This window comes from Desmodus rotundus, chromosome 4 (genome assembly GCF_022682495.2).
Source record: "Desmodus rotundus isolate HL8 chromosome 4, HLdesRot8A.1, whole genome shotgun sequence".
In the NCBI taxonomy this organism is placed as follows: domain Eukaryota; kingdom Metazoa; phylum Chordata; class Mammalia; order Chiroptera; family Phyllostomidae; genus Desmodus; species Desmodus rotundus.
In genome coordinates this window covers 60,735,693-60,757,889 of record NC_071390.1, presented here as the reverse complement: position 1 = coordinate 60,757,889, position 22,197 = coordinate 60,735,693, and the positions used below count along the sequence as shown (strand labels likewise).

Sequence of the window (22,197 nt, the reverse complement as noted above, 5' to 3'; positions counted from 1 at the left end):
GTGTGAATGCAGAGACTACTCTCAGTTTTTAGACTCGAAATAAAGTACTCCTGCCTGCATATGTGAGGTTACTGTTATCTGAGATGCAACAAATCACTGCATTATTAGGTGATCTCTCCCAAAAGCTTTGCAGCAATTAACTATCAGCAGACTATTCAGCACCAATAAAATAAATAAGCAAACAAAAGAAACAAAAAACTTTGCAGAATCATCTGCCCTAACTTTGCCTCTTCTCCAAGGCCCCGTCAAGGTCAGAGCTCTGGTGGAGTACATAGGAACACTGGCTCTTGCAGGGAGTTTCACCAGCCAGGAAGCACTCTGCAGAGCTCAGGCTCATGTATAAAAACGACTGGGATTTGCACCCTAAATCAAAAAAAGATTGATATCCTAACCATCTCTGAGCTTCAGTTTCCTCATCTGCAGACAGAGTTTTTAAAAGCTATCTTTCATACTGTGGAAACTAAAGTGAAAGCACATGTGGAGTATTGATCTTTTCCCTTCATCATTTAGCAAGCTTGGATGGCAAGGATGCTGCAGAGGAATGAGAACAACGGCTCAAAATGAAAAGAAAAGATAGTATTAATTGCATCTCTCACAAGCAATTCACAGAATTTGCTACAGGATTTGATATTCTGAGCATCACTACTTCTTTTGAATTTACAACATGAGTGTGATGTATTCTGTTTAAATACTTCTTTCATCTTTTCAATCATTTGCAGGTGGTGGTGTGGGTGTTGCTTTTATCTCTAGGACATTTAGTTGCTTTAATCCAGTTATAATAATCTATCTACTTCCTAACAGCTAACCTGTAACCTATTGTTAAAAATAAATCAATCATCAGCATTTTTAGAAGCACATTACAGCCACAAAACCCTATCAGGATTTATTGATGAAGCAAAGGGAAAATCAGGTCCCACATGAATAAATCATCATGAAACAGTGAGAGGAGGCTTGGCACAGAGAAAGGAACCAATTACTCTCCTAAGAATTAAATAGTAATACTGTCTTTTCAGTATTCCATAATTTAATTTTGAGGAAATATAGAATATATTGACTTATTGCAAGAGATGAGAATTTCCATCATTGTGTCCTTCAAAGATGTTGGGGTTTAATTAACTCAGAAATTCTTCTAAATTCAAGAAGGTGTTCTTTTCTTCTACCTAATCATACTACCTTCACACTTTGACAAGGTAACAATTTTCTGTAATGGTCTATCTGGTGAGGTCATGAGACACCAAGAGTGACAAGAGAATGGAGAAAGGATAGAATGGTGGAATCAGGGATTATGGGAACTAAAACATAAATGACCAAGAGAATTGGGATAACTCCTGACTTTCTCTGGCCAGAAATAGTACATCCCAGTATATAGGATGGAGGTTCAAGTGACTGTATTTGGAAACCAATAATAGGTCCTAGAATCCTAGAAGACTTGGGCCTTTTGAGATAAGGTAAAGAAATTATACACATATAAAACCTTAAAGTATGTATGAAAATGAGGAAAGGTCAAGGTGAAGTCTGACCAAGGTTTTTGGAGGGGGCTTATAATTCCAGTAATAAGCACGGAGAGTGTTATTTCAGGGTGTTATAAAAATGTACATTGCTTTCAGCTATATAGATTAGATGCTTAGTGTTTGATGTGGCATTCCTCTCAGGCCAAGAAAAATAAATGAAGACCATGCCTGAAAATTGTACTTGAAGAGGGAAATATATTCTTAATGAGAACTATAACTCCACTTGGAAAAGTCTTCAAATTTTATTATCACTTTATCCTTCTCACATTTTCTTATTTGTAATGAAAATGTGTCCCAGCTGAGCAGGCTGTGGTGGCTCAGTCCTCTGAGTCCCAATAATGAATCTGATATTGAACAGTGTTTTCATTAAACCCCTTGACAGCTTGCTGAGCCCCGGATGTTGTCTCAAAGCACACCTGCTGCCCAGAGTGGGGGAGAATAACAGCCCTGGAGACAGAAGTTCTCTAGTTTTTCACCTGTTTCCATTCTTGGGGTTGTGATAATCAGTTTTTAATTTAAATGTGCTCCACTATAAATTACAGTCTAAAAATAAGTGATAAAGTACTACTTCATAGTAATTTGCTTATTGTTAAATACACAATTTCTTTCTTGCATACAGCATGCAAAAGGAGACCCTCGTAGAGCCCAGTCAGGAGTGATTACTCCTCTCTGCTCCATTGTACCCTTTCACTTGAGGTTCCCCAGGCTCTACGTTCTGGAGCAGAAACACATTGCTGTTAACAATAGCAAGCCTTCATTGAGTATTTACTCTTTTAACACTATGGTGTCATTTTTACAGTATTATTCCATTGATCCTTAATATATTCTAGGAGGTAGATATATTTTTGGCCATATTTTACCAAAAAGGAAACCAAGGGTGAGGGACTGCATGTACTTTGCAAACAAGTGGCAGACTGAAGGTGTGAATGCAGGCATGGCTGATATGTGTGAAATCCGGACCACTATGTAATGTAGGCTCCCTAGACAAATAAATAAATAGTGCTCTCGATTGCACTAGGGAAGACATTCCTGATTCACTCCAAGCAATTTCGTTATCTAGTGAAAGGGTTATATGAGACAAATACGGCAGAGTGGTGCAGAGCATATTTAAATCACAATTTAAACTAGAACTGTGGAAATTCAAAGACCCCAGCTGTTGGTAAGGTATATAAGTGTCTAATCACTATGTCATATACCTGAAACTAAATATAATTGAAAAATTAATAATGATTCTTTTAAAAAAATGAAGACCCCGTTTGCCATTTTCTATTATGTGGCTTTAACAAATTAATATTTTAAAATTAAATCTGGATATTTAAAAAATGCAGCAATAACATGCAATTCCAGTTGTAAGAAGTGGGAAATAATACATAAAAAGCCCAGTGTCTCTGACAAAGAATAAGTGCTTAAAAATGAATGCTAACGCCTGAAACCTATATAATTTTATTAACCAATGGTATCCCAATAAAATCAGTTAAAATTAAAAAAATAAAATGAGCAATACAAAAAATGAACACTAACAATCACAGCCAAGATTTGCCTAGGAGATGTGATAATTAAATGTAATGTAATATCCTGGGTGTGACCCTGGAACAAAAATAAGCTCATTAGGTAAAAACTAAAAAAATTCTGGAAGCATAAAATTTAGTTAGTACTACTGCATCAATATTAAATGTATCATACTATATAAGACAATAATAGTGGGAAATGAGTTTGGGTATAAGGACTCTATCTGTACTATTTCCAAGAATTCTGAAAATTTAAGTTTATGCTAAAATAGCTTATTAAAAAATAATAGTTACTAGTTCTAGATTCATACCTGAGTTTCCATTATTATTTTAAAGATCAACATAAAAACATGCATATAGCTATCATACACTATATCTAGAAATTGATCCAATTTTAGAAGAGCAAATGAATAGAAAACTGTATGTCCAATGAAAAGCAATTATGCTTTGACCTGGATTTCAGACAAGCTGGAGGAACAGAATCTGTGCCAACATATTCAAGCCTACATGTCTTATAAGAAACTGAAAAATTTAGTATTTTTATCTGCATTCCTTACTTTAAGTGCATATGGTACCATTTCCATAAATGAAATACCTTTGCCAAAGTTCATTTAAAGTAAATATATATATATATATATATATTTATAACATACTTCAGTAATCAAAACTAAGTACCTTTATCTGGAGAAGGTCTGATTTCTTGGCAAAGGAATTATAGAGCATATTCGAGATATATATACCAACTGGTGAATCAAAATACATTTTATAGTATTCATACTTAATATTTGCCTAAAACCTTTATGAGTAGCAAGCAAAAATACCATGAAAGAAAAAGAATACTGTTTTTTTTTTTAAAGAAAAATTTAGATACTGGTTGATTATGCTTAGATCTACATCAGTGACTTCTTTGTTCAGAACAGTTAACTCCTTAATTACAGGCATACACTGAACCTTTAATTCTGGCAAGTAATCAAAATGTGCAAAGAGCATAGTTTTTATGATCACAAAGAGGAATAATAACTATGCATCAAAGAAACCCCCACACACATGCATACACATGCTATATACACTCACCACAGTCTACAAAAGATTCTAAGTCATTGTAGATGTTTGATGGACCAATTTGCATTAAGATCCCTCTGCCTGCAGCAAAGACTGAGAACTTAAAGAATGACAAAGTGCTTTCTCTGAGAAGTAACATTTTAACAGGTGAAAGAAATGGTCTTACTTGCTTTTGAAGTAGAATGCTGCACAGAACATGCCCACGATGACAAGTCCAAAGATGATACATGAAATTGACAGCACCTGCCTTTGATAAACTTCTTCACTCTCTGTGGATATGAAAAACAGAATTAGAATGGATGTTAGCAGGGCACAGAAGAGACAACCTCCATCCTTGTTCTTCTGAGCTGGTAGAAACCTATCAAAGCAAACTTTTTATTCTTGTCATGAATAGGAAAACACGAGAAAGTTAGTAGGACTCAATTTCTTTGCAATGGTCTATAGGAACACTGGTTGCTACTTCCTGTACTGCATGGCCAAATCAGAACTCATACATAGATATCACAATTAGGTTTCTTATTATCAGAAGACATTCCATGACCTTAGGGCATACCAGGAACATACATTTTTTGAAATTATGGTGGGGTTCAAAATAATCTGCTACAGAAAAAAATATGTGCCCGTTAGAGATTTCCTGTGCCAGTGATGACTTCCAATTTATTTTATGTGACACTGATGCCACTGCATTTTATGATTTGGTCCTTGGCTGTCAGCTTCCAATTTATCCACCCACTACTATGATTGACATCACTAATAAAAGAGAACACCAGTATATGTGTGAATATTTATTCACCCATTCTGTGACATCCTCAGTACCAATGCTCTGGCACAGTAATCTCAATCTCTTTTATCAAGGTTACATTTTATAGCTTCTTATCACATAAAACTAAGAATTCATAAACAAACATTTCACTTTTCAGCTATTACTATTTTTACATCCAGCTCATTTTCTAAAAGGTGTCTACTTAAAAAGTTCTTCCATCTCATAAAGACCTTTTACCCATAGATTTCAGAACTTTCTGTTATTATCCTCTCCATGTTTTCATTTCTCTCTTTATACAGCATTCAGACTATGATTACAGCCATTTACTCTGTTGCAAATAACCTCATCTACTGTATTATTTTCTTATTGTCTTTTACTCATTGGAAAAATAACTGTGTACAAATCCAAGAAACTGCCTTGTCTACTCCTCTACCTTGGACAATTCAGATTGGAGAGAAAATTGCACAATTGGAAAAATAGATGCCAATTAAGGTTGACAGTCACATTGCTTAAGTAGATAGACATCCAATAGTGACTAACAATCTCATCAGCCTGCTCCTGCATTTTCCTAGTTTATCCATACCTTCTTCACATTATTCAAACGTCTCACTTACTCTCTCTCCCACTCTCTCAGATCTTCCATATATGTTACAAAAAAATAAGTCAGTACAGAAGGTATCATCTCTATTTATAACACAAAATATATAAAATTAATTGCATTTTATTCCTTTTTGATTCTCTCTTATTAACATAGTGCAGTAGTCCTCAAATGTTAGTGTACACTGTAGTCACCTTGAGAGCTATTGAAGGGCAGACTGCCACCTACTTTCTCTCCCAGAGAAACTGATGTAGTAGGTCTGAAGTAGGGGCAGAACATTTACATTTAAAAAAAAGTTCCCAGGTGATTCTGATGTTGCTGGTCTATGAAACATAATTTGAGAAACACTGAATAGACTAAGAATCCTCAGAACAAAGATCTATATAACAGAATAACCTGGGGAGGGTTTGTTTTTCTTTGTTAAGGACAACTATGTATTCATTTTGGACCTTCTGAATCAAAATGTCTATTCAGAAGAAAATTTTCAGGTGTTTGTCATGCATACAGAAGTAAGAGAATGATTCACTTAGAGAAAATGCTAACTTTTTATAAAAGACTAATTCCTCTGGATATAATTGTCTTCTATTATCTCAGGGTCTTCACAATCACCAAAAACTGAAGAGAAGGAAAAAAATTCCAATTCATTCTATTATACCAACATTACCTTTATATGAAAACTAGACATAGATATAAAAAGAAAATAAATTACAGGCATATATTCATCTTTGACATAGATACAAATATTCTTACCAAAATTTAAGGAAATCAAACCCAGCAAGAAGACCAAATGGGGTTTTTATAAGGAATGCAAGGTTGATTTAATATTTAAAAAATTAATAAATAAGTCCTGACCAGTGAGGCTCAGTTGGTTGGGCATCGCCATGCAAAGCTAAAGGTCACTGGTTTGATCCCTGGGCAGGGCACATGCCTGCGTTGTAGGCCCAGTCCCCAGTTGTGGTGGCCCTTTGGTTCACAGACTGGCATTCAATCCACTGAGCCACACCAGCCAGGGCTGATTCACAATTTTAAGTCAATAAAAATAATTTAATTATTAGATTAGAGGAAAAAATTACTTAAAATCTAACTTTCATTCTTGACTAAAATTCTCAAAAACTAGAAATAGAAGAGACTTCATCACCCTGGTAAAGGATATATATATGACATATGAATTATATGCAATATTTTATAATGTATATATTTATATATATACATTATATATATACATTATAAAAGACTGAAAGCTTTTCCCCTAAAATCAAGAATGAAGCAAGAACATATACTCTCACCACTTCTATTCAACATTGTACTGAAAATTTAGTCAATGCACTAAGCAAAAACAGAAGTGCAACCCATTTAGTTTGGAAAAGTAGCAGAAAAATTATCTTTATTCTCAGACAGCATGATCATCTATGCAGAAAGCTGATAAAATCTACAAAAGATGGAATAATTAATCAGGAAGTATAGCAAATTTACAGGATATAAAGTTTCAGGATAGATGATACAAAAATTGAATGTACGTCTACTTAATAAATAATCATAAATTAATATAATATTATTATTTACAATAGCATCAGAAATATAAAGTAGAGATAAAATTTACAAAAGATACATGAGGCCAGTACACTGAAAACTACCCAAACATTATTGAGAGAATTTAAAGAAAACCTGAATAAATGAAGATATATATATTCATATATATATACATCTATATCATGTTTATGAATCAAAAGATGCAATGTCAATTTTTTCATTAATAGATTGATTACAATTCTATTAAAAATCTCAGGAGGAATTTTGTTGTTGTTTTTCTTAGATAAATTGACAAGCTCATTCTAAATAGTATGTAGAAATACAAAATATCTAGAGTAACCAAAACAACATTTTGGTAGCCAAGAGGTCAAATTGAAGGACTTAAATTACTTTGTCCCAAGACTTATTATAAAGCTACAGTAATCAAGGCAATATGGTATTGGACTACTTATAAACAGGTAAATCGACAGAACAAACACAGGAGTCCAGAAATATATGCAAAAATATGTGGCCAATTGATTCGTGAAAAGGTGCCAAGATAATTCAAAAGGAAAAGAATCTGTTAAAAAAATGACATTGTAATGATAGTACTGCCATATCCACAAAAATGCACCTTGACCTTAGAGCTTAATGTAAAATTTCACACTATAAAACTACTAGAAAAAAACACAGGAGAAAATCTTAATAACCATGGGTTTGGCAAAGATTTCCTAACTGCAACATAACAGATACAAAATACAAAAACTTTTGAATCAATAAAATGGGTTTCATCCAAGTTAATAATGTTTGCTCTTCAAAATATAGACTTATAATATATACTGAACAACATGGACTATTCAACAGAAATACATATTCAATGATATGGACTTGTACATATAACATATGTGGTGGATCTCTTACTAGTCAATAAGAAGACAAATAACCCCATTTTGAAATGGGCAAAAGATTTGAATGAACATTTCTCCAAAGATATTTAGATGACAAGTAAATACATTAAAAGATGCTGAATATCATTAGTCATGATGGAATTGGAAATTAATATGCAATGACATATATGATATCTCTACTAGAATGATTAAAATAAAAAAAAACCTTACCAAAGAATGTAAAACAATTTTTAATTCTCATGTACTTCTGGGAGAAATGTAAAGTGGTATAACCACTTAAGAAATAATTTCATGAAAGTTGAACATATGTCTACCTTATGATGCAGCCATTCCATTTCTAGGTATTACCCAAGATTAATGAAAGCAAATGTTCATTACGTACATAAATTTTCATGGCAGATTCATTTTTAGTAGAAAAAATGTGTAAATAATCTAAATACACACTAACAGGTAAACGGATAAACAACAGGTGCTATAATCATACAATGGGACATTATTCAGAAATAAAAAGGAATGAGCTATGATATAAGCAAGAATACACATGAATCTTAGAATAATTAAAAGTGTACCTGTTGCATTATCCTAATTGTATAAAATTCTGGAAAATGGAAACAAATTCATAGTATATAGAAAGCATGTAAGTGGATATCTGGGGTCAGGACTGGAGGGGCTTTGGTGAAGGAAAAAGACCTCAGAGTAACATGAGGAAACTTTGGAGAGTTATATGTATATATTCATTGTCTCAAATATGATAATATTTTAATGGATGAATATTTGTATCAAAATATATCAAATGATAAATTTTCATTGTTTTATTTTATGTCAATTATAGTTGCAACAATATTAATCCTAGGGCAAAGAATACAGGGACTACATAAAGGATATATATGATACAAAAGATGCATGCCTGATGCAACACCATCTACCCATACTAACTCCTCTCTTTTCTTCTAGCATGTCTAAGATTTACTTTATACAGCCTTGATACATGCTTTTCTTTATCCTTTTCTTAAATATTATCCATATTTGTTTTTTAAGTGCCTACTCACCTTTTGACTTCAAATTAAATGTCACTAACAAAAAATCTTGCACTGCACTGCAAGCATCACTGGTGCAGGAGACCATGTTTTTGTTGATTTATTCGTTTAACTCACCACTGTTTCTCTAGCACCAAGTACAGTTCTTCCCACATAGTTTACACCCTAAGTTTTGTTACTTAGTGAATAAATAGGTATTTCAGGATTTATAGGGATTTTCTGCTGCCGTTCATGAAATATCCACTCTCACCCAGGGATGCTCTTAAGGATTAATGTTTCCTTTGTTCACACCATGCCCTCTCAGGCTTCACACAAATCCTCCTTCCCCAAGTTGACCACTGGCAACTGACTCCACCCATTTTGAACTCTATGCTTGGTTCTTCTCTTTGGGGCTTTCCCATTCAAATGTGCCTCCTCCCTGTGACTCTGTCACAAGTCCTTTTCAGAGGTTGAAGTGCCATAAGGAAAATGATGAAGCCATTTGTTCCCAGGCATCAGAAGAAACTGTAGTTTTGATCTATGGACAGATAAATACTCTCATTGTTCATCTTCTTTGCCTTACCATCTGATTGCCAGGCCCTGGCTTTCTGGGTAATTTTTAGGCTGCCTAGTCAGGGTCCAGGAAGACACTCTGCATGGTTGTGTTTATGTATGGTTCTTAACGCACTCCATGCCTGCAATGGTCAACTGCCTGGTTTTATGTTTCGGCCTAGCTTCACTCAGTGTTGATACCAGCTCAAAGCCAGGAAACTAGCCTGAGAGTTGGCTCATGGTACAGAATTCCCCATATCAGGACTTGTTGGGGTACTTTTGCAATGCCCCAGAAAATTCCCGGGCCAGCTAATGTGAATGAGTCCATGACTTGTGATATTCCTCTACCAGCAAAGTCAATTACCATACTCTACCTTTAATTAGGTAAATGAGTATTAGACACAACAGACCTGGATTAAAATCTATGTGTACAGAATTCAGTTTCTAGGAATTCCTTCCTTCCTTCCTTCCCTCCTTCCTTTTTCTGTCTTTCCACTTTTCTTTCTTTCTCTCTCTTTCTTTTTCTTCCTCCCTTCCTTCCTTCCTTCCTTCCTTCCTTCCTTCCTTCCTTCCTTCCTTCCTTCCTTCCTTCCTTCTCTTTCTTTCTTTCAGAACATTCACTATCTTTAAATAGGACTACACATTTCTCAGTCCTTTTTCCTGCAGAAGTGTGTTGGGAAACAAAGTTTTAGAACTATCTCCTCTTCTTTTTCTCCTTAGGTTTTATTTCCACTTTTGATGTCTTTATTCAGACTGGAGTATCAGAAAACAGAAAGTAAGCCTAAGAGAAATGTCACATTATCCAGTTGTCTGAGTAAATGGAGAGATACAACTGGGTGGTCCTAGCAAGCCTTGGCTAACATTTCACATTTGGAAAGATTCAAAATAAAGGGATTAAAAAATGTGTCATTGAGACCTTGCTTGGACACATTGCTATCTTAAAGGATGACATCCTTTCTACCCCTACATTTGTAAGCTCATTAAATTCCAGTTGAACTTGGAGTCAAATAAGTATTTGTATCAACTATGAAGAATTCCATTTCATGTCATTGCTGTGAGTTGATGACTGCAATGGAATAAGCATGACTTGCTTGTGATTATCTACCCCTCCTGACCTGTCCCAATAAAAATAATTATGAAAATAATGGATAATAATACCCAATAAAACAAAAAATAAGATTGTATTCACTAAACAATTTCTTTGTGAAATCTATGCAGTGTTTTTGTTCTTATTGGAACTACTCAAATATAGTCTGGGGAAATGCACAAAATCAATTCTGAGTTTAAATCAAGAGTGAAAATAAAACTCCAAAGACTGTGAGTGAATTCGCAGACCCAGGTGGATTCACAATGATGGTACTATCAATGTCTTTGACTCACAGTATTACACAAGAGCTAACATGGGAAGGTGCAAGGAGCAAAGGGTCAAGAGTCAGGCAACTGTGGATTTGACTTTCATTTTAGCTACTTTTAATTTGAGTAGCCACAGTTCAATTACTTTACCTTTTTGAACTTCAATTCTCTATTAGGATAAATCAGTGATATGAAATGCCAACTGTAATAAATGTTATAACAAGGAGGTATATAATGTTACAAAAGCATATGATCAATTGACCTATTCACAGAGATGAGAGATCAGAGATCTGAAGTATAAGATTATAAGCCTACTAAGCAAGAGAAAAGGGGATGAGGAAAGGGGTCCTGAAAGAAGAAACAGCTTGTGCCAAGGCCCTGGGGTAGGAGATAAAAAGGACATGTTTAAGAAACTGGAATTTTTCTCCTATTCCTAGGGCCTTTGCATGAGCCCTGCTTTCCTCCTCAGCAGTCTAGCAGAGCAATAGAGGCAATGGGGACTTGCTATGCAATGGACATGACATTACAACAGCAGGAAGACACCAAAGGATTTAAAAGGAGAAGAGTGTGGTGTGATATATTCACATTTATTTTTTCTGCATGGTGGGGAAAGATTAGAAAGGATAAATAAATGCAGGGTCCTATTAGGAGTTTATTATATATCCACTTGGGTCAAACATGAGGGATGTTTGTACAACGGTAGCAACAACCACGGTGGAGATTAAAATAAACAGAAATAGAAAACAGGTTGAAAATACGTAAGGGACTAGATGGTGATACTGTTAACTAAGAGTGTATTAGAGGAGGATCAGACTTGGAGGAAAATGTAACAAAGCTCGATTTTAGACTAAGTGAGTATTAAGGGCGTAGAAGATAACCAAGCGAAGATGTCAGGTAGACATTTAAATATGTAAATCTAGGCTAAGAGGTAGTGACAAGGTTCTGGATATAAATATTTACTGGTTATGTATATACTGAAACTAGTATGTTGATAAGATAGTCCCAAGAAAAAATAGAGAGAAATAAGAGAATGACTAATTTAGAGCCTTGAGGAATTCCAAAATTTTATGAAAGGGTGGAGAAAGAAACTGGAGGGGAGATGAAAAAAGAATAGCCAACCAAGCAAGAAAAAAGTTAAAACCCAAAACTTTGTAATACCATGAACCAAAACATAGAGTTTTTCTAGGATATGTTATTGAATACTTCTAATAGGCCAATTGAAATACAGCCCATTTATCTAGTGACAGAGGTCACTGGGCTCTTTGATGAAATCATGAAGGTAATCCCCATAACTCCCTAGATCCTTGTCATGTGCTGCAAGGCAAACGTACTTTCTCCAAACCTACCCTGTTTCTACCACTTTGGCCTGGAATTAGAGTCTAGAATTCCAGCCTAACTACAGAAAGCAGTGAACATCTTACTTGTAACTTGAAGTTACCTTTAACTTCATTGTAGAGACATGGTGAGGATTGAATGAGCTAAAATGTATATTGTTGTAGTTCCTAACTCTGACTAATCATTAACTATTAGGCTGAATCATGTAAAATTGCCCTTTGGGGGAGGTGGGCAATAAATTGTTAAACACTGTCAATTTAATTTTATTCAATCTAATATATGGTAATTGTTATTTTATGGAATATTAATATCTTTCCATTTTAAAAATATTTATTTATTTTTAGAGAGGGGGAAGGGAGGGAGAAAGAGAGAGAGGGAGAGAAACATCAATGTGTGTTTGCCTCTGGCATGCCCCCTACAGGGCACCTGGCCCCCAACCCAGGAATGTGCATGACTAGGAACTGAACCAGTGACCCTTTGGTTTGCAGTCTGGCACTCAATCCACTGAGCCACACCAGCCAGGGCTGCATTTCATTTTTAAAAACCCAGATCATAAAGTCATTTTTGAGGGCAAAAACAATCTTTGTTTAAATAGAAATTGGTAAAGGATGTTTTTATTATCTCCAGTTCCCAATTCCGATCTTCTATTTTTTTTTCTTTTCTGTAATACACGTTATAAAGGCAGAAAGTAGAGAAGGTGATATTACAGTGAAATTTTGGAAACTGACAAATGACCAGAGGAAAAAATCCTTTTGGCGCAGCCTGGCCTATACTTAGGAAGAGACTGGTGATGCCCTTAACTGTCCTGTGTCGCCCACCTCACTCAGGAAGCATTGTGCTTGGTTGGTGGGTACACCTGGGTTTAAACACCAACTACAACTCTCTCTCACCCATGGTCTTTGTCAATAAAATGGGGAAATACTACATTCTTCACCTATTTGTTAAGAAATTCAATCAGAGAGCACAAATAATGTGTCTAGAACAATAGATGACATATAATTGATACACAAAATGCCAGTTTCCTCCATTTCCCCTTTTTCTCTTGGAGCTAGTATCCAAGTTAAAAAAGAAACAAAACAAAATGACAACAAAAAGGAAGCAGGACTTTAAAATATACCACTTCTCTTGTGCAGAACTAGCTTTACGTCCAGGCAGTCAGTGACTTACTACGCTGGGCCCCACTGTCTATTTACTGAGACCTGTATTGAAGACATTTACTTTTATGTCATTTTCTTTACTCATAGTTCCTTTTATTTTTGGTAACTGTATTTTCAACAAGTCGTTCGGAATTTGCTACAAAGATATTTTGAAGGATGTAAAACAAGCAATCCTCACTGGGGCATGGGCATCTATCACACTCTTCCTTATACATACCCTTTGAGGATAAAAGTATGCTCCTGGTTGCCAGAGACACAGAATTCTTGGAAAACATGCAGGCTTCAACAATGCATGCTAAACCAGAGAGCTTACAGTTTAGGTCCTGGAATGCAAAGTTGCCTGACAAGAATGCTTTTGGAAAACATAAGTCTTTAGAATTTTAGATGTCTCTTTGCAAAAAACATACCAGTCAATACCATATAGAAAATAAAATACCACAAGAAAATCAGAGTTGCTGTTTCTTATACCATTTTCCCGTGCAGTTTTCAAAATTAAGAATAGAGGTGTGGGTGGCTGTGATGAACTGTGTGTCTCTGTATACATCAGGAAGGCGGAATATTCTAAAAGGTAGTTCCATGTCCCCTCCAAGTACGGGGCCCTAGGAGGCCATTTCTTCTTGGAGACCTTTTCTTTGTACTACCAGTTTTAATAATTAAGACTGTAAGGCATGAAAGTCAAACATGATTTTCTTAAGTGTGCTGGCATCTAAGTAATTCCAGGCTTAAATACAGATGCACACATACACACACATCTTAAGTTGTATACACGAACAAAAGCTTTTTCACCTAGACCACCTCATATCAACATATGCATACCTGACCCTATGTGGGGCAACCACTAGGTATCAAATGAAAACATGATGACTCTGATAGTTTATGCTAGAGTTAACCTAACAAAACTACTGGGCTTCTTATCCAAGTATTCATCATCAGAGACCCTGCAGTTAAAAGTCTACATCAAGAAGCAGAAGTCACCATAACACAACAATATTCACTAATGAACCTACTATTTATGAAATAGGTCTTCACTTCCTGACTCCCTAACTCTAGCATGTATTTCTATTTATTAAGCCAACCCCACAATCTGGGTAGGTCAATCTCTTCTTGATTGAAGGTCTATGACTTTTGTTTTCATTTTAACTAGATTAAGTCTAAGTGTATTTATTACAGTATTTATTAGTCATGGAACAATAAGGCCTCCTAAATTTTGTTCTTGAAAATCAATAAATGCTGATGATAGATTAAAATATTAAGATCTTACAAGGAACAGCAAACTAATCTTGATTAGGTAAGAGAATGAAAGGAAAAAGAACAGACTGTTAGATACCAGGATTGGTACATTTTTCCCCTTTCTTATTTTTTTTTAAAAATTTAATCTTATTGTATGTTTTCCCATTATCATTTAGTCCCCTTATACTCCCCCCTCCCCAGCAATCACCATATTGTTGTCCATACCAATGGATTCTTTTCACTTTTTGCTCAATCTCTTGACTCCTAACCACCCCCCCAACAAGCTATCATGTACTATTTTTTTAAAGATCGTATTTATTTATATTTTTAGATGGAGGGGAAGGGAGGGAGAAAGAGAGTGAGAGAAACATCAGTGTGTTTCTCATGTGCCCCCTACTGGGGACCTGACCCACAACCCAGGCATGTACCCTGACTGGGAATTGATCCTGCTACCCTTTGGTTGGCAGTCTGGCACTCAGTCCACTGAGTCACACCAGCCAGGGTGCTATCGTGTACTTTTTAACTTGAAGACCAAAAAAAAAAAAAAAAAAAAAAAAAAAGGCCTGATAACTAAGCTAGTAAAGGAAAAACATTTATCAAGGTAAAAGATGTCCTAATGGCAAATTAAGTGTATCCTTACCATAACATCAATGAGATCAAAGACACACTGGCAAGGTAGGGCACTGAGAAAGTATGAGATAAGAAGGTATGATTGTAGAGGGGAGGGGGTAGAGGTGAAAGTGGGTATAAGGGGGATAAATAGTAGTGGGAAAAATATAATAAAAAAGGTTTCCATTAAAAATATCAGGAACATCAAACACACCCCAGATCCTCCTGCAAGGAACCCAGAGAATGCTGCTTGAGAGCTTCCAGCCCAACCACCTGAGTGCAGGGGGCCTGAGAGGACTGGAAACTACTAAAATGCTCCATATCTTTAACACAGTGATATGTCTACCTGAAAGCCTCCTTCCCTCCTCTACCTCAGAATTCTCACTGTTATGAGTTGAATGGGATCTCCCAAAAGATGTTGAAGTACTAATCCCAGTACCTGTGAAATGATCTTTGGATATAGGGCTTTTGCAGATAATCAGGTTAAGATGAGGCCGTTAAGATGGATCCTAATCTAATAATATCATGTCTGAATGAAAAGGAAAATTTGGACACAGAGACAAACATGCACACAGGAATCACGCCATGTGAAGATGAAGGCAGAGATTGTGTTAATGCATCAACAAGTCAAAGAAGGTCAAAAATTGCCAGAAAACCCCAGAAGCTAGAAGGAAAGGACTGTGAGGGGAATAGATTCTCCCTCACAGTCCTCAGAAGAAATCAGCTCTGTTAATACCTTGATCTTATATTCCCAGCTTCCAGAACTGGGACACACTACATTTCTGTTACTTCACCCTACTTAGTTACCAGCAGCCCTGGCAAGCTAATATACTCACTGATCCATAAAAAATCAGAATAAATACTATAAGATCTGAAAATTCTTCTCAAGCTCTCCCTTCTACATCCTTTTTGCATCTTTCCATAACTGCATTTTTCTTGTGCTCAAAATGCACATATCTGTTTTGCCACAACCACGACTGAGAGACCCTCAAGGGAAAGAATATCATCTTTATTCCTGGATCCCTGTGCCGGGCTCCTGCTTGCTCTGCACATGGAAGGATACTCAACAGGCCTTTGTTGAACTCAACAGCTTCTGCATTGGGTGAGCCTCTGCCTAGTAGCAGAGGGTAACAGAAATAGGCACCCCTTTCTCAGAGAGCTGTCCTTTTACCCCACAGATTCATTCTATGGCTCTTTGTAGTCCACTCTGACAGGGCACCATTTAAAATACTTTGAAAAGTAAAAGAATTACTCCATAATAAAATGTTGATGTTCAAAATAGTTTATCATTTTTCCATGCAAAGTGCTTTTAGATGTGCATTATCCAAAAAAAAAAGATATTTAGAAGGAAATAACAGTGTAAATGTATAAACACATTCATTCTCAACCTGTAATTTCTTTTTATTCCCCCTCACACCTCACCAAATATAAACCTTCCCTGTAAAATCCCTTATCTCTCTCCCTGCTTTCCCAAACAGTACAGCTGTGGCTGACTATAGATAAGTGAATGCTATAAAACACATTATGAAAAAAATTAAAAGCCCCAGGTCTTCTCATTGATATGTCTAACATGCACTGGCTTTCCAAGTGCCATTTCTCCCACAAATAAATTATTAGTAAAAAGAAAATTGCACCAAAATAAATCTATGGGTGAGTTTTCAATGCTAAGGTAAAACCAGGTTTTGGCTTCCCACTTCACTCTTAGAAGGTCTGAGAGTTCCTTTTTTCTTGAACATGTAATAACAATACCCCAGTTCTTACCCTTAACACCAGTTTCATCATTTAGGATTCACTGTTCGTTGGAAAAGTCATATTTCACTAGCAGATATGAGACTCAGAATGATAAAATCTTATTTTCTTGGCAATGAGGAGAATTTGACCCAGTGACTTATAAGACTCCTATAGTATTTGATTTGTTTTGATAGAGTGGAGAGTCTAATTGACTAAAGCCATTTATACCTTGCTACAGGGGAACAGTCAGGCCCATTATGATCACCAACTCTCCCCAGATCAGTTTAATGGATGTCCACCTCCCTTAGCCAGGTGAAGATATAATTTAAATGAATCTTAACTACCTTTGCCTCAATATTAGTGTGATCTGACATGATCTACAGGTGTCATCTACAAAGTCAGCGCTTTGAACAGCTGCTCCGTTCAACAGCCTGGGAGCTTTATGCCCTTCTCAGGGCTATGTTGTAACTATATCATCAGGAGCTATACCAGGTCAGGATGGTATCAGACAGCACAGCATAGGTTTCTGGACTCCAGGCAGGGAGCCTCTATCCTGGCAGTGCATTAGAAATACTAGGGAAGCTTTTCAAACATCCCTATGACTGAGTCCCACCCCAGAGCAGGAGGTCTGTATTTCCAGCCCTGGGATTCTAGATTCATATTTACCTAAGGCAGCTAAGACACAGTAAAAGAGGCCAAAAAACAAAGGCAAAATTAACTAATAACTATAAATTTTATTTCTCTTAACATATCTCAAACAGTATCATTTCCACAAGAAATCACTAAAAAAAGGGTTAATAAAATATTTTACTTCTTTTTCTTTTTAGTACTAAATCTTAAAAATCCAGTGTGTATTTTGAACTTACTCATCTCATTTGAGGCCAGCCACATTTCAAGTGCTCAATGGTCACATGTGGTTAGTGGTTCCATATTGGACAAGGTAGGTCCAGAGTTAGAAAATAGGGATTTGTTTCTAGGTACCCTCCCTGACTACTTAGTGTGAGTTTGGGCAATTTTATTAAACCTATCTGTGACTCAGTTTTTAATGTGACAGTGAAGCAGGGTGCAGCCAAGAGGAGGGCCCCAAGAAGGGATTTGTAATGGGGTCCAGAGCTCGGGGTGTCCAGAAAATATTAGAAAAATGTGTGTAGGATATCCTCACCCCCACAGGCCTGAGCCAGGGGGGATGGGACACATGGAACAGGACCATTCAGAGCTGTTTTGGGTAGCAAGAGCTTTGCAGCTAACCCCTGGCAGTCATTTAACATATCTATAACCTTTAACTGGTTTCATAGATATGTTAAATAGCTGTGGCCCTGCTTTGAGCCAGGGAGATGGGAGTGACTTCCACCGAAGATGGGTCTGGGAAGCAACTCCCCCTGGTTATAGGGCCTGCCTGAGAGATGATTGGCTCCATGCCATGGGGCCACACCTGCCCAGACTTACTATGGCAGCCCAGTAAAGCTGGAAGAATACAGGGATGCTGGCAGGTGTAACTGACTGTAGGAGGAGTCAGAAATGGGGCTGCAAAGGAAGATGGGCACTGGGATTTAAACCTAGGCCCGGCAGCCATAAAGGGAGAGGACCACAAGGTTTTGGGGGAGAAGAGAGTAGACCACGTGGCTCTGAAATAAAGAGGGAGAAGACCACGCGGCTCTGAAGTGAAGAGTAGACCATGCGGCTCTGAAGTAAATAGGGGGCCACATGGTTCTGGAGTGAATAGGAGAACCACAAGGTTCTGAGGGGAAAAGGACCACACGGTTCTGAAGGAGAGTAGAGAGGACCATGTGGTTTTGGAGTGCTTCTTTTTGCCATGCGGCTTAGGCAGCAGGAGAGACTTTGCCAGGAAGAAAGGGGAGAGAGGACTCTTGCTGGTGAGCCATGAGAAGGTGCCGCATGGCTTTGGATTAACTGGAGATTGCAGCAGCCACACAGCTGATGGTGCCGGGAGCCTGAATCACGGACTTCTACTTCTTTTCCTGAGACACAGTACCCCAGACTGGGCACAGGGAGAGGGAAGGACTGTGCATCTGTGGGTATTCTAAAGGACCTTAGTATCTTATTGAAGACATTAAGCCATTACTCTAAGTTTGTGTAACTTTTAAATAAATAATTCCTTTCCTTTTCACCAGTCTCTGGCATTGAGAGATGTCTTTCCTCTGGCGGCGGGCATTGAGAACATAGCAGGTGTGCGTGGCGGGGAGGAACTTCCAGAGACAGAAAATGGGGATCCTTTCTGTAATAATTTATCATGAACCCCCCCCTTGCTCTGTAACACTTTCACTGTCTGACCAACACTTTTACTTTTTACAAATGCAAATTACTGTCTTTAAAATAAAATTCATATTAGAATGTAACACATATAAAATGCATAATTCATACGTTTACAGCATGAGGAAATTCTATGAAAGGTATATGCATAGGTAAACAATGCCCAGATCAAGCAATGTGACTAGGCCAGTACCAGAAAAGAGGCCCATCCATATACCCCCTCCTAATTCCAACCACATTGTCTACAATGTAACCACTACACTGACTTCTAACACCAGAGATTAGCTATGCTTGTTTTTCAAATTTACATAAATGAAACCATATTATATGTTCTTTTTATATCTAGCTTTTTTCAGTTATGTTAGTGAGACCCAATCATGTTGTTGCATGTATTTTCTGTGGCTCATTTATTATTCCCATTAACCTACCTTTTAAAACTAAAATAAAGTCAAAATTATGGTCATTTTTGTATGTTAGTGCTCAGAGGTCTATCTCATCTTTATTGGCTGTATAGTAATCTATATTATGGTGAACACATATGGACATTTATATTATTTCTAATTTTTCATCATTATGATCAATGCTATGATGAGCAGTCTTGTATACTTGTAGTACTTATACTTTAAATAGAATATTCATCAACTTATGGTATGTAGGGAGTATAATGAGGAAGGAGAAGAAAGTGAGACAAAGGAGATAAAAGTAAATACCTGTGAATAATTAGGGGTTCTAGTGAGGATGCTGTCCTTCTTCATTATGATATTTGAGGTTTCTCAGCCTAACAGCTCTCCAACTCTTGACCCAATGCAAATCTTGTCAATAAGCCCCATTACACAAAAACTGCTGTCAAGCTTTCTCAAGCAAGGGAGAAGTAGAAGCAGAAGCAGATGCTCCCAGGTGTCCTTAATTCACAAATATGAATGAGAAAACTGGACTCACCAGCTCTATGTAAAAAAAAAACCTTAAGTTCCCAGAATGTAATATGAAGAGTTAACATACATAAGTCTCCAGAATAAACCTTAAAAGTACTCCTAAAAACACAAACAAACAAAAACACTGACTCCTTTTATATACCTATTGTGATTTCCAGCTTTAATACTGAAGATTGTGGTTCATTAAAAAGTTCATAAACTCTAATGTCAGAAAGACTTGGGTTAAGAGATCCTTTTGTTATTTCAAAATGTGACTTTTGAGTCTCATCTTCTTTACCAAAACAAAGAGCAGTAAGGGGTATTTTTGATGCATGATAAACTTATACTGCAGCTATATCCTTCTTTCCTAAGTAACTTAAAAGAAACAAGTTGTCATCCAGCAGTGAAAGAAATTTTTGCCCAGCTGTGTAGTTATGCCAACACGGGTTGGTGACAAGTATACCTCAGCAGGGGGTAAGCTATAGGATCCAAGAAGATGATAGGATTAGTACCAAGAGACAAGAACAGTGATGATTCAACTGAGACAGAAGCAAGAGAAGATACTTGCCACTTTAAGAATTAGTACAAGCACAGATTCTCTCCAAGATGTATCCAGAAGCATGATAAACCACACATGACTCATAAGGAAAGTGATTCAAACATCTGGTTAACACTGAATTGAATCTAATTTTAAGGTCTCTGAAGTATCCTCAAATTTTTGTGGTGTCTCTGCATATAATCTTCAATGAAAGTATGTGGAGTATTCAGATTTACTCTTTGTTCTGGCCCCATCATAAAAATGGTTCTTGTCTTATAATAGCAACTGTATCCAGATAGTTGCAGAGATTGTTGTCTGCCTGCATGTCCTACCTACCATGTTTAGAGAAACATAAATCTATTTTGGCATCATAAGCTATAATGACCATATCTTTTATGTTATATTTGACTGTTTTTTAATTTAAAAAAATTTAATTACTTTATTGCTGTTCAATACAGTGGTCTGCATTTTCCCTCCACCACTCCCCCACCCTGACCCCAGCCAAACCCAACTCCCTCCCTTGCTTCCACCCTCACCCTTGGTTTTGTCCTTTACAGTAGTTCCTGAAAACCCTTTCCCCCATTGTCTCCTCCCCTCTCCCCTCTGGCTATTGTTAGATTGTTCTTAATTTCAATGTCTCTGGTTATATTTGGTTGCTTTTTTCTTTTGATTATGCTTTCTTTCTGTTTATTATGTTCCAGTTAAAGGTGAGATCATATGGTATTTGTTCCTCACCATCTGGCTTATTTCACTTAGCATAATGCTCTCCAGTTCCATCCATGCTGTCACAAAGGGTAGGAGCTCTTTCTTTCTCACTGCTGCATAGTATTCCATTCTGTAAATGTACCATATTTTTTCGATCCACTCATTTACTGATGGGCACTTAGGTTGCTTCCAGCACTTGGCTATTGTAAATTGTGCTGCTATAAACATTGGGGTGCATAGGTTCTTTTGAGTTGGTGTTTCAGGGTTCTTAGGGTATAATCCCAGCAGTGGAATTGCTGGGCCAAAAGGCATTTCCATTTTGAGTTTTCTGAGGAAATTCCATACTGTTTTCCACAGTAGCCTCACCAGTCTGCATTCCCACCAACTAGGGTTTCCTTTTCTCCGCATCTTCTCCAACACTTGTTTGTTGATTTGTTTATGACGGCCATTCTGACTGGTGTGAAGTGGTATCTCATTGTGGTTTTAATTTGCATCTCTCTGATGGCTAGTGATGCTAAGAATCTTTTTATATGTCTCTGGGCCCTCTGTAGATCCTCCTTGGAGAAGTGTTCAAGTCTTTTGCTCATTTTTTAATTGTTTTTTTGTATTCCTGGAGTTATGTGAGTTCTTTATATATTTTGGAGATCAAACCCTTGTCTGAGGTATCACTGGCAAATATTTTTTCCCATATAGTTGGTTCTCTTTTCATTTTAATGCTGTTTTCTTTAGCCATGCAGAAGCTTTTTAATTTGATGAGGTCCTATTTGTTTATTCTTTTATTTATGTCCCTTGCTTTAGGGGACATATCAATATTTCTGACTTTTTGACGTCTGGGCCTTGCTCTGAAGGGACTGCTCCTCCTAAGGTTAGCTAATTCTGAGAGATAGTAAGCAAGTAGTTCATGAGCATCTTTTCCCCCAAATACAAAGC

General features: G+C 36.7%; 1 protein-coding gene across 5 annotated transcripts in view; it reads right to left on the bottom strand.

Moving 5' to 3' along the window:
* NRG3 (neuregulin 3) overlaps positions 1–22,197 on the bottom strand; it is a 1,217,216-nt gene that overhangs the window by 37,173 nt on the left and 1,157,846 nt on the right. For all 5 annotated transcript variants that reach the window (XM_053922213.1, XM_053922214.1, XM_053922216.2 and 2 more), the window contains exon 5: positions 4,248–4,350. In XM_053922213.1, coding sequence (XP_053778188.1) covers positions 4,248–4,350 — 103 coding nt within the window. The remainder of the gene's footprint in view (positions 1–4,247; positions 4,351–22,197) is intronic.